Source organism: Ciconia boyciana, chromosome 6 (assembly GCF_034638445.1).
Source record: "Ciconia boyciana chromosome 6, ASM3463844v1, whole genome shotgun sequence".
NCBI lineage: Eukaryota > Metazoa > Chordata > Aves > Ciconiiformes > Ciconiidae > Ciconia > Ciconia boyciana.
Genome location: NC_132939.1, coordinates 21240332 through 21256163, shown reverse-complemented (window position 1 = coordinate 21256163; position 15832 = coordinate 21240332). Strand labels below are relative to the sequence as shown.

At 49.4% G+C, this 15832-nt stretch overlaps 1 protein-coding gene across 6 annotated transcripts; it reads right to left on the bottom strand.

Moving 5' to 3' along the window:
• Nucleotides 1–746: 746 nt before the first annotated feature.
• On the bottom strand, nt 747–14798 carry RNH1 (ribonuclease/angiogenin inhibitor 1). Of its 6 annotated transcripts, none has more exons than XM_072864088.1 (10): nt 14677–14798; nt 10776–10881; nt 8928–9098; nt 6977–7147; nt 6129–6299; nt 5128–5298; nt 4464–4634; nt 3359–3529; nt 1942–2112; nt 747–1514 (listed from the first exon to the last, which is right to left on the bottom strand). In XM_072864088.1, the coding sequence occupies exons 2-10, from the start codon at nt 10859–10861 to the stop codon at nt 1427–1429; spliced, it is 1371 nt and encodes a 456-aa protein (XP_072720189.1). In that variant the 5' UTR covers nt 10862–10881; nt 14677–14798; the 3' UTR covers nt 747–1426. The 6 variants fall into 6 exon arrangements, with proteins under 6 accessions (XP_072720189.1, XP_072720190.1, XP_072720191.1 ...); XM_072864089.1 differs by lacking the exon at nt 14677–14798 and adding an exon at nt 12676–12728; XM_072864090.1 differs by lacking the exon at nt 14677–14798 and adding an exon at nt 12478–12607.
• Between the last annotated feature and the right edge of the window lie 1034 nt (nt 14799–15832).

The following is a 15832-nucleotide window of genomic DNA, read 5'->3' as shown; positions in this document are numbered from 1 at the left end:
CCCTCTACAGAGAAGACCAAATAGCTCTTGAAGCAAAAAGGAGTACTTTTTTAGCATTTTGGGCAGCCTCCAAAGAGATGTGTTGAGGAAAAAACAAATCCTATCCTTCACACCTACCTGAAGACACACATAAGCTACTTCTCCAGCACCATTTGAGATTTGTGAAGGCTACTGTAGAAACTATGCTTAGGTCAAAGCTTTCCTTAAGTCAAAGAAAAGCCAGTTACAGCCTCTACAGGAAGAACTGTGAGCATCACAAGCCAAAGCCTGGAGGACACCTTTAACTTGGGTGCCCAGGCAGGATTTGCAAGTGAACGAAACACCAAGAGACTGCTCTAGGATACAGAGATGTTGGGGAATTTTTTGGCATTCCTCCTGCAAGGCCACCCCAGGGCGATGCCAGGTTTGTCTCCTACTTTTTTAAAGCTGCGTTCGTTCTTTCATGTTTTAGGTGTGCAACAGCTGCATTTTCCCTTGGAACAAGGTTTATTAAAACTCTGTCTGGGCAAGAAAACCCAGTCAGTGTCCCTTGAAACCAGGGGAATATCTCCTAGGCTTGCTGTCCACCTAAGGCTTTGACTAAGATCTTCTCCTGACATGCTTCAGCTAGCAACTTACCAAAAGCAAACACGTAAAACAAGGTATATAGTTCAGAAGTGATAGATTGGTCCTAAAGGAGAAATATACAGATATATCTTATTTTTCTTTTTATAAGTAGAAAAATGAAGCATTTAATTATTTGCAAACAGACTTTAATAAAGTTCCTGTAGAACCACTCTTGCCAGAGCAAACATATCAAACATCATTTCCCGTACTAGCAGAAATGCACACAGCATCTTTTGTTTATAGGAAAATCACTTTTCAGGGGACACCAATTTTGAAGTTACGCAGCTGAACAGCTGCTCATTTCTTTCCTCTCTAGTGCCTTGGCCACCACTGCTTTTCCAAGAACTCTTCTAGGGAAAGGCAGGGGAGAGCTCCATTTTAGATTAAAAAACATTTGGTTTTTTTGGAGAGCCTTCCCCAGAGACCTGGCAAAAGCACCACCCAGTAATAATACAGTAGGTAGTTCTCCTCCTGCCTTTGGAAAGGAGCTCTCATTAAAGCCTGACTAATGCATTAGAAGGGATTATAGGATTAAAGAGCTCCTAAAGGGTAGAGACCCACTTCTAGAAGATGCCCAGTAATTGTTTATTTCAAGGATAGTAATGCTGCAGTGAAGACGTACACCACTTTCATGAGCCTCAGAGTTAGTACGTCCAGAGATGCACAAAAGGTTGGTCAGGTCCCCGGACACCCACTCAGGGAATCCACAAACGTTTTTGGTACAAGCAAATTCTCTATTAAGTTAATTAGCCTTACGTACGAAAAAGTTCAGATTATGAAGTGGATGTCACTTTGACATTGCTCTGCAGGCAGTCACCACTCATGAAATGATCTTCACTTCAGGCTTGGACTCTTCCAGGGCTCTCAGTTCATCATCCACTTCAGAACTCCAGAAAATATCATACAAACTACATCCAAACAAAAAGGCAAGCTGGTTTAGTGAGCATCCTCACGTTAAGGAAAGAGAAAGATGCACAAACAGCTGGTATGGGAAGATCATATAACAGGAAGGGCCCTGTCTAGGTTGGAAAGTCTGGCCCAACAGCCAGAAACATGCCTTACAACACAGGACCCTATTACTCCCCCCCCCAGCACCACCTTCTCGTTGTTCTTGGGCCCTATGGACCAAAGCAGATCAAGGCACTGTGTTCATGCCACTTGGAAGGGACAAGGAGTGTTTTGCAACATGCAGATGGTGTTTGACCCCCAGTTGCCCTCAGGTGCAATTCCCAGAGAGCCAGTGCTCACAGCCCTCTCTCCCTGCAGCCCCCCCCAGCTCGCTGGAGCTCACCACATGCCAGGGGAAACATAAGCAGGACCACAAACATCTCTCACATTAACTGCTGCACGTTGCAGTTGGGATTCCTCAAGGCTTCACAGATCTTCCTGACACCTTCATCTTCCAGAGAGTTGTAGCTCAGGTCCAGCTCGGTAAGGCATTGCTTGGTAGCCATGACAGTGGCAAGGGTTGCACAGCAGGCTGCCGTGAGATCACAGTTACCCAGCCTGCAGGGAGAGGATGGAGAGGAGGGAGAGGCCAGTGCAGTGAGCGATGGCTCCAGAGACCAGCCCACACTCGGGCAGCAGGCGCCAACATCCCTAGCACAGACCAGAGATCCCCATTAAGCTGGCATTTCCGAGACATCAACAGGGGCTGGTCCATGGTCTTCCCACAGAGACAGCCATCCCTGTGGTGACTGCTGAACTCCTGAAAGTCCTCCCTAAAGCTTAACGCTGTGTGGCTACAGGGGGAGAAGGAACCCTAAGAAGATATTCCCAACTTCAACATCATGCATAATCTTCTCTTTGGTTTAAACTGATCATAAATCATCTCTAAAGTTTACTACTTGAGACTTGCAACCATCTTTCTAAAAAGGGCAACTGAGGCCTCTTAGCTGAGAGCCAAGTAGCTGGTTCTGGTCAGCAAACATATCTTTCTGGGCAGAGACTTCAAGTCTTACTGATGTCTCCCATGACTCATCTGCTCAACTCACTCATTGTGAGCCTCAGGCATCGGAGCACAGCTCCAGCTTCTGTCAAATGGTGTGGAGGAGACAAGCACGGTGCCCCAAGCACCCTGCAGGCCACAGCCACACCAGTCCAGACCTTGGTGTCTGCCTGGGAAGGGGAGTCCCACCACAGGGCTGGAGGTGATGCTCCAGCTGGCCTCCTGCTCCTACTGGTGAGGTTGGACCAGCGCTTGTGCTGGCACCCATAGAGACTATGAAAAGCAGGAGGCAACTGGTGAATTCTGGCAGGCTTTGCACTGCGACTGGCAGGCATGGGAATTAACTCACCAGACCTGGACTAGCAGTTCCTCCATCTCAGTGTCCCACCTGAGAGAGGCCTTGTGGATGAGTTCAGAGAAGGGCACGGGAATCTCTACAGTGAGCTACTCGCAGAACAAAGCAAGATCCCTCCAGCCTCCCCACACTTTGCTTTAGATCCTGAAAGTACACTGCACTGTGAACTTTCAGTTCTGCACCTGGGAGAGCGCCTGTGGACAGCTATGAATGCACCATTGTATAGGTGACAGCCTGTACTTGGCAAGAAACCATGAGTGACAGGATACATGGAAGTACTCGTGGCTTCCGTTTACTTGCTAGTGGACTAGTTAAACATCAGTTTGTGGTGTGAATTGTTTCATGTGAGCAAAAAAAATACCATGCTACCATCTATTGCTATCTTCCTCTCTCTGTATGCCGTTCTTGGAAGGGTAAGAGAGAAGACAACTTCTGAGGGTGCACCTTACCATAGGGACTGGATGTTGCAGGTGGGGTGCAGCAGCCCTTCACACATGAGTTCAACACCTGCATCTCCCAACTTGTTCTCGCCCATGTGCAGTACTTTCAAGTGCTTGTTCATGCTGAGAGCAGAGCTGACGGCCTTGCAGCAAGCAGTTGTGAGCCCACACTCTCTAATCCTGCAAGGCAAAAGTGACACTAGATCTAGATGGGGGATCTAGAGAGTACCAGGCACCGTTCACTTCTTCACATTTGCTTCACAGGAGCCCAGACAGTGGGAACAGAGGAACCAAAGCCTTCCCACAATCACTGTACTCCTCTCAACCCCCTGTCTGCTCAATCCTTTCTAAGCAGCACCTCTCCCACTCATTATATTTGGGATGTCTGTCAGAGCATGCATGTAGGAAAGGCACCTGCCCATAAAGCTCAGGAATGATCAGAGATGGAGCGTGCTGCTCTCACAGTCACTCTCAGCTCCACCATGCACTCCTGAGGCACCTCATCAACTCCCAGGCCACCAGGGCAGGGGAAGAACACAGCTGGGGGCAGGAGCTGAACTTGCAATGCAGGAAAGTTCAAGTGCTGCTTGTTCAAGTTGTATGTGAAAGAACAATTTTCCTCTCCCAGCCATGTGATACCAGACTATTCCAGCCTAAGACGTAATGCTGTCAGCACAGAGGATGCTGAGAACGGTTTATGTCATTAGAGCCTTCTTTTGGCTCATCAATGAGAGAGCTTGGATCCAATGGAGAACCCGAGATATCTGATCACAGCACTCATTTTGCTGTTACAGGAAGTCTTTCAAACTTCAAAGGTGTCTTAGCCACCATTTGTTGCATGATAAAATATACTAGACAGAAGCTCTGCAAGTGATGCTTGGAGATTGCTTATAACAGGATGACTATGGGGCAGATCTTCAAAGTGTCTATGAGTTTAGAAATACAAATCCCTTTAGCTCTGTAAGTCTAAATCCCTTAGGTAATAACTGTCACGAGTTGTTTGTGGAACCATCGCAACTGAGGATCTATTTGGTGGGCATTACTTCACCTACATCTTTCTTCAGTGAGGTCTCCAAAGAAGGCAGTGGGTATGTGAAACTTAACAGCAGCTCACCATAGCTCCTGGAGTTTAGATTTGGGATCCTTGAGTGCCTGACACAGCATTTCCATCCCCAAGTCTCTCAGGTTATTGTCTATCAGACTGATCTCTGTGAGGGTCTCTTTTGTACATATGAGTCTGGAGAGATCTTTACAGCTAGCACTTGTGAGATCACAGTCCCATAACCTGCAGGGAAGAACAAAATATTATTTTCCCCCAAGAATGACTTAGATTAGAAAACAGAGTCCTATTTTAGTATTCTGAATGTCTGGTTACATCATCTCATTTTCTTCTATCCTTTACAAAACCCATTTGTGCATCATACCACACAGCTTTCTCCTTACTTTCCATCTGTTGCACCAAAAGCTCTGTTTGTAACACAAAAAAGAAATAGGAACATGCAATTCTAGTAGACAGATAACTCAACAGGAAGCCAAGACAATGCCATCACAAATTTCCATTCACCCTCTCCCCAGAATTTAATCCAAGTGATTTCAGTGTGGTCCTGCTCGTTCATGGTGTCCTCCACCCAGTTTTGAGAACTAATTTGCAGTACAGACATTCTTGTTTCACTAGGGGGTGTAACTGAGAAACTTTCCACTTAGGAGCAAACCAGCAGCACAACATAAATAGCTCAGAGGCTGCAAGAGCGATTTAAGTAACCTCTGCCTACCCTTACCATAGCTTCTGGATTTTGCAGTTAGGATGCATCAGTCCTTGGCACAGCAGAGCCAGACCGGAGTCCCCAATCTTGTTATCCCCCACGGAGAGATCTATCAGTGATGACTTGTTACTGAGAACAGCGCTAATCTCCTGACAGCTATCACTGGTTATGCCACAGTTCTCCAGGCTGCAGAAAAAAGCACAGTTGGAGTTGCTGCTCCAGACCTGCTGTGTTAGATACACCCCAACACCCCCAGTTCAGACTGAGAAGGGGCTATGGGGTGGTTCCTTGCTGCAAACCCTTAAACAGGCATTGCTAGACCATGCAAGGCTCAGAGATGATACAGGTATCCTAGACAGGCTCTGGGTGAGGCAACACACCGCTCCTGCACTCCACAAAGCTGCAGGGCACTTTCACTCTGACCCAGCCATTCACATCCATTAATGCAAGGATCGTTTTTGCCAAATGTCCCCTTTAGATCGACTGTCGCTTTTAGGAGGAACTTTTGGCTGTATCACACAGTGAGTCCCTGGCAGCCAACCCTGGCTGAAGCACAGGGGCAAGATAAAACAAATCGTGCTTCTTCCCTAAACACCTTCAGAAGCTTTACCCCAGATATGAGGACAAATCCAGCATCTCTGTTTTGAAGAAAAAGAGGGAGCTGGCTACTAATTCAGGGGTAAGAACTGGAGCCACTGAGGGCAACTGCTCCTCTGTTCTCAGATACTGGCGAGCAGTCACCCCTTGTAATTGCAGGTTTAACCTGGGGTACATGCTCACACCGTACCAATAGGTGTAAGAGTGAGCTCAGAATCACATGCTAAAAAAAAAGGTCAAAAAACGCCAAAACTGAAAGCTCCAGACATTTGCTTGCAGTTTCCAGTTACAGAAATCTGAGCCAGCAAAAAAATTTGGCCTAAATTTCAAGCATTCCTGACACTAATTTTTCCTGTCTTATGGATGGTATGACTAGCAGCAGGACTAGTTGCAGTTAGAGATGACCAGCTCTTCCTTACTGTAGTAGCTCTAGGTTGCAGCTTGCCTCCACCAGTCCCCGGCACAGCTGCTTTACAGCTGTATCTCCCAGCGTGTTGTTACTCAGGCTGAGCTCCTTCAGGGTGGGCTTGCTTTGTAGAGCAGCATTGAGAGCTTCCACAATATCAGCTGTGAGTTCGCAATACTCCAGCCTGCAAGAAGAAAAGAAGTCCAGGGGAAAAACAACCGTCTTCACCATGTCCTGCTACCCAGGAGACATCAGCTGGGCAAAGCGTGTGTTAGCCAGGGCAGAAAATATGCCAACATGAGTTGATACCAGGCAACATATTAAAATAGAGATAACCATAAGAGTTTTTAACAGCATCTCCCTGCTCATTTCAGGAAGCGTTAATTCTTAAACTAGACCCTAGGATATCCTAGCAAGACTAATTACCCACCCCATTTTTACACTAGTCCTCCATTAAACCAATACACAGGCTGCCTTGGAACACACAACTGAGTTTTGCATTGCAACACATCACGCAGCCTCGCCATTGAGCCTTCCCAGGAGGAGCTGGAGGCTGCGAATAGACCTGGGTCCCGCTCAGCCATAAAACAAGGACCAAGTGCAGCAGAATCAGACTTTCCCTGGGTGTCTGAGAGGTCCTGCATTAACAGCCACCACTGCCAGGAGGGCTAAACAAAGCCTATGGGAATAGACACCCAGCTCTTACAAACCCACGAGACCTACCAGCATGAATAAGCAAGCATGACACAATTTCAGATAAAACAGGAAGAAATCCACATCTGGCAACAAAACTCCTGCTTGTCTCAAGGGAAAGACAAGCATGACCTGTCTGATGACCGAAAAAGCCCAGTGACTACTTACTGCAGCTTCTGCAGCTGACAGTTGGGGTTCATCATGCCTTGACACAGCACCTTCACTCCAGCAGTTCCCAATTTGTTATCACCTACGTGCAGCTCTGTCAGGGATGGCTGTGCGCTGAGGACGGAGCGGAGAGTCTCACAGCTGGCACTCGTCAGATTACAGTTTTGCAGCCTGAAGGAGAGGCGCAACCAGGGTGAGGGAAATGCACCCCCCGAATTACAGAGGCTCTTCTCAGAGAGGTGCATCTACTGATGTTTGAGCTTGGAAAGGATACCGTGGCACTGACAGTGAGTAACCCTCTAGAAAGCGCTATGTCCAGGTTGGTACCGCTATTTTACAGGTGTGCCAAAATATTTTATCAGCTAGTATTATACCTGTAGCATGAACAATAGCTCCCATGCTTCCTTCAGTGTAATCGCTCATATAGTACCTCTAGCAGAAGAAGGATCAACCCTACATTAAGTAGCACCACAACTGCTTTATAGAAGTGTGCTAATCATCATGAGGCTTATCCCAGAGATAAAGCAATGGCATCTTATGATTTCTTGCCCCCATCTGGAAATGTGATCCAGAGTAGCTAAAAGTAAAAATCTTGTCCAACTTGGCTTAAATCCTTGGATATCATTTAGGAGTTTAGTGGTATACTACAAGAAGGATCTATGAAGCTGATCCTTCAGCACTCAGGCTGGGAGAAGTAGTGTAGGAACCGTGCCGGTATTGCTATGGAGTGTTTAGAGTTATTGGAAAAGACTTTCTGGCAGCAGAGAGGTGCTGTGCATGGTGGTAATAAGTTTGACTTGGGTTTCGCTGCTCTTTCTTTCCCCAAGGCACCTTACCAGAATGCCAAAAATGGACAATTATGTCTCTACAGAACTGAAACAGCCTAATCCAGGCTGTTACTTGAGCATCTGGAGAAGTTTGAAGCCTAGGACAAACTCTCTGAAAAATTACTTGTATTAGTCTTCCAGTACAGAGTATCACAGTTATTTCTTGAAGGCCGTTCAGAGAGTTGCAGTTTGATTAGCTTCACAGTCAACCTCCCCTCTATTTGTCAGTGAGTCCTCATTGCAGGGGGCGTAGGGACTTTGAAGCAGGCATATCTGCTCTAAAAGGCAAACGATTTTTACAAGGTAATGTCATGAAGATCCTAGACCCACCTCAGGAGCTGGAGGACTCCAGTACCCTGCAGAAGAGATGCTGGACAGAAAAGGTAGCATCTCTCTAAGGGTCACTGAGGAGCAGGGGCAGCAGCCACTGGCTTTGACTAAAGCTCCTGCACCACAGTTGCTGAGGGAAGCCCACTAATGCTATAATGTGGTCCTGGTGCCTCTGCAAAACATGCTGTCTTGAACTAAGCTGGCCCTGCCCAACTGAGAAGACAAGGCTTGAGGCAGAGCCAGTCTGGTAGAGTGCAGAAAGACTGACAGCTCTTGAAACACCAAGGCTCATGAGAACACCCTTTTGCTCGGCTCCTAGAGAAAGGAGCGAGCAAACTGGACCAGATGCTAAACACTGTGCTTACAACTGGCAGAACAGCCCTCTGAAAAATGCATTTGTGAGAATGTCAGGTATGTGCTAATGGCAGAGTGGAGCCCTCTGTGGTCATCCTTTTGTTTAAACTGGCCTAAACACATAATCCAGCTGCTAGGCTGGGGGACGATCTACTACCTCTTCTAAAGAAAGTCTCCAGAAAGCCTTCACTTGGCTGGGAAAACCCTACCTGTCCTTCCCTCGGTGCTGGAAGACAAAAGACAACAGACTGATGATCTGGAGTCTTCCAATAAATATACCACTTAGATAAAAACTTCTGGGGTTTTCCAACCATCTGACCTAGGTAATTGCTGAGATGCATCGGCATGACTCTTACTACCATCATGTACTAGTTTGCCTCATGACTTCACCTGCAGCAGACTGGAAGCATGTTAGAGCAAGACAATCAACAGGGCTTTACCATAACTTCTGCAGGCTACAGCTTGGCATCAGCAACCCTTTACACAGGTATTCAATGCCTGCATCTCCCAGTTCGTTGTTGTTCAGCTTCAGCTCTGTGAGGTTCGGATTTGTATTGATGATGGAGGAGAGATCCTCACAGTTACTGCTGGAGAGGTTGCAGTCATCCAGCCTGAAAGAGAAGGAGAACAGGAGCACTTTAGTCCTCAGGGTTGCTCTGTTCTCCCTGGCTGGAGCATTCCCCGTGAAAGGCAAGTGGACAATTTACTCCTCTACAGTCTCTGGGATGCCTCCATAAGTATGCATGTGGCCTGTTGGGCAATGCATGGCCCAAACCAAGACATGCTCTTTCCGCAGGGCTGCAGTACAGGAGGGGCTGGACAGCAGTTCCCCAAGCCATGGACCTCCTCCTTCCGTGCTGTGCAGACGAGGGCACATGACCCAAGTCATCCCCCCTTGGCAGGGCTTCAGCTAGAGGATGCACCTTCATTTAAACACTGATAGCAACAAACCACCTGGTGTCTGAAGCCACGACAGAGGCCAGCTTACAAGCTGTCAGACTGGTTCTGCACTGAGACCAGCCAGGCTGGGTCTTTAGCCAGCCCCTGAGACACCCATTGGCAGTTTGGTCTCGTGTCAGTGAGTCACAAGGGTCTGCACCGCCTCTCCGGCATGACTCTCAGCACACAAACTGTGAGTTTGCAGTGTGGCAGTGCCTTCTCCCACTGCACATCGTTTTTCTAGTTGTTGCTAAACTGATGGGAGTTGAACTGGAAGGAGAGCCAAGGAAAGGATCAGGAGCCCGGGACAGGCAGGGAGGTGTACAGGGAGGCAGAAAAGACACAGGGCAAAAGGAAGGTGTCATGAAGAACCCTACAGCTCCAGGCACAGCCACAGCCAGGACTGCCAAAAGTTGCCTGGTCATTCCTCCTTGGACAACACTATGAAAACTGAGGCTCTAGTAGGGTTCTCCTTCCCTCCCTCTGGCAAGAAGACTTGGCTCCCAAGGGGATCATGTTCAACACTGATTAACAATCCCTGCTGCAGCTGCTCTCATCCACTGTGTCTTGAGCAGCCCAGCCTCTGCCCAGGAGACAACCACCCCATTGCCTTCTGCCACCCAAGGCAGACCTTGGGAAGTCAAGGTCAGGCCCATGAAGCTTGCCTGCAAAAAGCTCCTTTGCAAAACAAAAGCAAGTCACCTTCAACCTCCTCCAAGCCATCGCTGGCTTGATGTGGCCCATCCTCTCCAGCCCAAGCAAGACGATGCCAGCCTGCAGGGTGTGAATTCCCAACCAGAAGAGAGGGAAGAGTGCAGAAGCAACTCTTCTGAACCCTGTCCTACAGCTTACTCTCCAGGAGATGGTTCCCTCACACTGGTTTGCTCAACACACAAGGCAGGTACTTTTGAAGGCCAAGTAAAGAATTAAAAGTTGATGGCATGTGGCTTGTGCGTGACTATTAAGTAACAGTTACTTGACAGCATCTGACCTGCAGCCCAGAGAGCGTGCAACCTAACAAGCACAGAGAGGGAGAAAGAGAAAGACACAATTACCAAAACAGTGGTCAAATGTTTAGATAATCACATTACCTAGCTGAGTTCTATGGCACGCCATAGAATAAGGGCAGAATTACTTCATACCAAAGGATGCTTATCTGTAGTTGAAAAAACTTTGCAAGAGGGTGGGTTCCCCCCCCTTAAAATTAACTTTCTGGATAAAAATAGGTAGAATCATTCCTGTTACTGTGCAATTTCTAAGTCACAGGTCAACAGTTCTGCAGCTGAAAAACACAGGAGAGAAACGCAACAGTTCTTACTTAGAAGAGATGATACGCGATTAGTTACTACCTGATGGTTTTACAGGATTTCATTGTGGACAGAAGTTCAGCCCATCTAGATGGGCTCATCTCCTCACACTGGATGTCAAGCTCCATTTTGACAGTTGAGACAAGATCTGAAAATTAAAAAAAAAAAACACATTTTTTTAAATCAAACATTTTTTTCATTGACTGAGAAGTAACAATCCTCTTCAACCCCCCCAGCTCTCAGCCACGAGTTACACTGTGCAGAGGACAGATTGTGTTTTTACAGCACCAGCCTGCTGCAAGCACTCGCATGAGCTAGCAGCATTGGAGTGATTTTGTCCGGGACTCGGCAAGGCCCTCCTCCAAGAGGCAAAAAGCACACAGATCCTGGAAAGATACAGCAACAGCCTGTCATCTGAAGGCTGCTTGTGCGAGAGTAAGATGCTCCCGTTCCCTCTCCAAGGGATCTTAACCAGAATGAGCTTCTTGGACGCACTGGTGCTACTCTCTCACTATCACACTACTGAGCCACACAGCCGCTGAGTATTACCAGCATGGCAGACCTAACTAATTGTGCAGCCTCGAGCTATACTTAAAATTAGGGTATTTTTGAGAGAATGAGGGTGAATGAGGAAGATGAGCATGAGAGCTGGAGCTGCCTGGGCTTAGATTAAAAATCTTGCTGGCCACATGTCTGTATGTGAGAGAGGGAACCTAGACGGACAGGAGAAGCATTCCTCCACAGTTTAATATCTAAGCTTTGAAAGGTCACTCTGGTTGCACAAGTCCAAGTACGGAGAAGCTGGTAAGAGGGATTTTTTTTTGCTCTGCAGTCAAACTGCATTTCTGAACTGATGTAAACACAGCACCTTGCAGAGCAGCTCCAGATAAACATGCACAAAAATATGCCAAGGCCAATAGCTCTAGGCTGAGTCTACAAGGGATAGTATTAAAGGCAGAACTCCAGTAGGTGACAAAAATGCAGTCTTGGCTTTGCTAACATGACTCAGACTACAGGGTATTTGTAAAAAAAAAAAAAATCTCCTGAGCTATCACATTGGAATGTGAACAGTAAAAAAAAAAAAACAACAACAAACAACCATCGGGCATTACTGACTGCAGTTCATCACTGTCTTCCCCCATTCTCAGTCACCTCCTACTACCATAAAATCAAGGGTATCCCAAACTAGGCTCTTCACAGAGGTGAGCTCGGTATCAGAGCACGCATCAGCTTTCATCCACAACAAATCCCTCATCCACGAGGGGAGAGGAAGTGCCACGAGAGGAGGGAGGTGCTGAGTATATACTCTTAAAACACACGAAGGAAACCAGGACACCGAGTATAGCGTTAGCAGAGCTCATGTGCATACTTGGCCTCTCCCGTTTCAAACCCAAAGCAAAGCACTGTCGGAAGTCACGCACCACGTCCTCAGCGGGTTCGCATCACAGCCCCACGTGTAAAGAGGCCTGAATCACGTGGTGTTAAAAATCAGTGCCGACCCGAACCAGTGGAAGAGAGAGAACAGCACAAAGGAAACCTGTTACATAATTTAGCAAACGCCTACCGAGTTTGCGCACCGTGTTTTTTCACCTGTTTTACCTCCCTCGGATCAAAAAAGGTTCCCCCCCCAAGCTCTGCACCTTTCTGCAAGCTGAGGGAGAATCCCGTTTCGGGGTACGGTATCTCCGAGCACCGGCTCGGTCCTACCCCCGCGGGCACACCTGCCATCGCTGCTGTTCCTTGCCTGGTCACTCTGCTGCAGGCAGCTGCCCTCTTTGCTCACAAGGCTTCCTCCTCCCCCCGCTATTTCTTGCACTGCAGTTAACGCTTAACGCCGGAACTCGCCCGGGTTTCGTTTCGTATCGTTTCCTCCCCTTCTCCATCCTCTCCCTCTCCCCCTCCCCCTCCCCCAGCCCCCTCCTCCCGGCCCCGCCGCTCCTACCGCCACTCCGCCTGCCCGCGCAGCCGCCGCCCGCCTCGCCCCAGGCCGGCTCCTCCCCGCGGGGCGGGCACGGCGGCGCGGAGGCGGGAGGGGCGCGGCGCGGCGGGGAGGGGGGACGGGAGGGGAGGGACAGGCGGGGAGGGACAGACGGAGCCCACAGCGCGGCGGGGCGGAGATGTTTCCCCTTCTTCCGTCTTCCTCCCCCTTTTTTCCCTTTCTTCCCCCTTTTCTTCTTTCTCTCCCCTTTTCTTCCTCTTTTCCCTCCCTCTTCCCCCCTCCTTTTTTTTCTGCCCTCTCTGCCACTTTTCCCCCTTTCCCCTCTTCTTACCTTTCCCTTTCTTCCTTTTTTCCTGACTTCTCCCTGCGTCCCTCTTCCCCCCCTTTTTCCTCCCTTCTCTTCCCCTTCACCTCTTTTCCCTCTCTTTTTCCTCCCTTCTTTCCCTCCTCCCCTGTTCTTCACCTGTTTCCTCCATATCCTCACTTCCTTCTTTTTCCTCTCTTTTCCCCTTCTCACCTTCCCCTTTCTTCTCCTTTTCCTGTGCTCTCCCCACTTCCCTCTTTTGCCTCCCTTCTTTTCCTCTCTTTTCCCCCTATTTTCTCCCTTCTCCCCTTCCCTCTTTCTTCCCTCTTTTTCTTCCCTTTCTCCACTCTTTCTCCCTTCTTTCCCTCTTCTTCCTGTGCTCTCCCCATTTCCCTTTTCTCTCCCTTTCCTCCTTCTCCCTTCTTTCCCCTTCCCTCTTTTTTCCTTTTCCACCCTTCTGCCCTCCTTTTCTCCCCTTTCCCTCCTCTTTCCCTGTTTCTTCCCTCTTTTTAATCTCCTCCCCCACTTCCCTCTTTTCCTCCTCTTTTTCCTCCTCCGCCCCCCGCCCCCCCGTTGCCCCTTTTCCCCATCCACCCTTATCTGCCCCCAGAGCAGGAGCACTAAGATATGCAGGAAACAAGACAGGAGAGGGGGAAATCCCTGTAGCAAGGGGATGCTACAAGGGATGGGAGGATCAAATGTTAAATGGGAAGGTGTTCCACATGGGCTGGGAGGGCAACCCGTGCCCCATGCTGGGACCTGGAGCACGATGGGGATGCATGCAGGTCACCCAGGGGAGAGGCAACATGGAGGGGGTCTCAGCCAGGGGAGACTGGACCCCCCTTGTACTGCCCCAGGGAGGTCGGAACTGGGAACTGTTTGAACTGGGAACAACAACAAAAATAGCCATTCCTCAGTGGTCTCCCTGACTTCCAGCTTGCCAGACAGCTGCGTACGGGGGCCAGCTTGGAGGGCCTGGGATGTCCCCGCTCTCCATCCCTTTCACCAGTTCTGTCCGTGATGCATCTTATCCCGTATTGTCTCCCTCATTAGCACAACACATTGACGAGCAGATGAGCTGCACCTCGCCAGCATAAAGGCACCTCCTCCAAGCTGTTTGCAACGAAGCTGTGAGAGCAATGGAGGATGGGCGCGTCGGAGTTTTGCTGCTGCGATGGCTGTCGCCCTCCGCGGGCTTTCCCCGTGCCGCCGCACCCACCCGACCCCAGTGACCAGCAGCCTGCCCTCACATCCGTCCTGCGGCAAGAGCAAGGGTGCCAGCGCCTGGCCGGGGCTGGAAGGCATTCGTCATTGCTCGGCTCACTTCCTCCTCCGGCTGCCGGCTACTCCCTCTCTCCCTATTGTTTCCGAGTACTTTTAGCCCCAGTAAAAGCTTGTTCAGACTTTCACAAGACAGAGCAAAGAAAGGTTTTGAAGTGCCGAGAGCTTTCTAGGCAACATACCGAGTCATCTCCCTTCCTCCCTCCCAAAATCTTAGCTTCTCCCCCAGTTTCTTCTTCCTACAAACACCCCGTTGCCATCTCCCTGGCTCACACAACAGTTAAATTAAGCACAACCAGCCGTTCCCTACAAAGCAGCCTCTGCCATGTACGGCTTTAAAATCGCTACATGCTCCTCCCCGGTAAGCAGAAGGGAAAGTTAAGGGAGTTTAAGAGCCCGGTTTTGCTGCTGATACGTACCTCGCTCTTCTCGGCGCTCTGTAGGGAGCGAGGAGGGCAGAGCTGACGCTTTCCTGCTGCCGTTACTACGCAACCTCTGCTGTTGTACACACGGTGCCTGCTAGAGGGAGAAAAGCGGTTTTGGGCTGTGATGGCTTTTTTCCTCCCAGGGCAGCTCTTCAGGGGCTCGCGGAGCCGCACTCCATACACTGGCTTAGTGACGATGCAAACATCCCACAAAACCTGATGATGACAGAGGCGGCTTTAACTTCTTACCCCTGATCATGTATCCACTTGCCAGGGTTTAGCCCAGGGCAAGGGAGTAGTTGCCATTGAAGGATCCATCCGAAAAAGAGGCCACCACAGTGTTAAAGTGTGGATAGAGATGCTGAAGTTTGCAAATAGTTTCTCCATTCCTCAGGCAAGCCCTGTCTCATCTAGACAGGGAGTGATGCTGAGCACATTGCTGCCTCCCTGCCACCTCACCTGGAGGTTAACGACCCCTGCAGGGGCTAGGACATAGGCAGCCCCCTGCTCCTGCGCATGCTGGATGCTCACACAGCCTGGAAGGGTCCCCCAGGAACAACCCTGGTCTTGCCTCCCTAAAACTGCCTCTCGGCAGCAAGCAGGGCCCCCGATCCTATACCTCCTTCTCCCAAACTCCCACTGGCTCTTCCCCTCCTCGAGGATTACCCTGCCATTGCTCAAGCTGCATCACATGCTAATTGCAGGTTAAAGTAACCCACTTTCTCCCCCCATCCTCAATGGCGTGAAGATTAATTCATGTTTCAATAGACTGCAAATGAACCAGAGGCAGAAAGCCAGCTCTGTTTTTCCCTCCTGCGGCTGCTAATGCTGGCAGAGGAGATGGCAGTGCAGGCTAGGAAGCATAGCCTTTGATGCACCCCAGGGGCAGCACTAGAGGTTTTCCTCTCAGTTGCCTTTATTACCCTTCTTCTGGAGGAGATGGGAACCAACCACCAGAAGAGCTCAAAGAGCTAAACCCCACCTTCCTTAGTGCCCAGAAGAGAGTTGCATGCCAGAGGGTGCACCTCTTCCCCATTCCCTCCCAGAAAAGACAGGGTCGTCCACACAAAGGGGTTGCTAGAACAGTCTTTGTGCCCCTGGGTCTGACCTGAAACCTGCTGAACTCTAGCCACGAGCTTGGGATGGCACG

Coding starts and splice junctions, on each gene's coding strand:
- RNH1 (XM_072864086.1), bottom strand. CDS start 12,461: ATGGCAGGTGTGCCCGCGGGGGTAGGACCGAGCCGGTGCTCGGAGATA. Junction 10,882..12,373: donor CTCCCTCAGCTTGCAGAAAG/GTGCAGAGCTTG, acceptor TTTAATTTTCAG/ATCTTGTCTCAACTGTCAAA. Junction 2,113..3,358: donor TGCAACATCCAGTCCCTATG/GTAAGGTGCACC, acceptor CTCTCCCTGCAG/GCTGGGTAACTGTGATCTCA.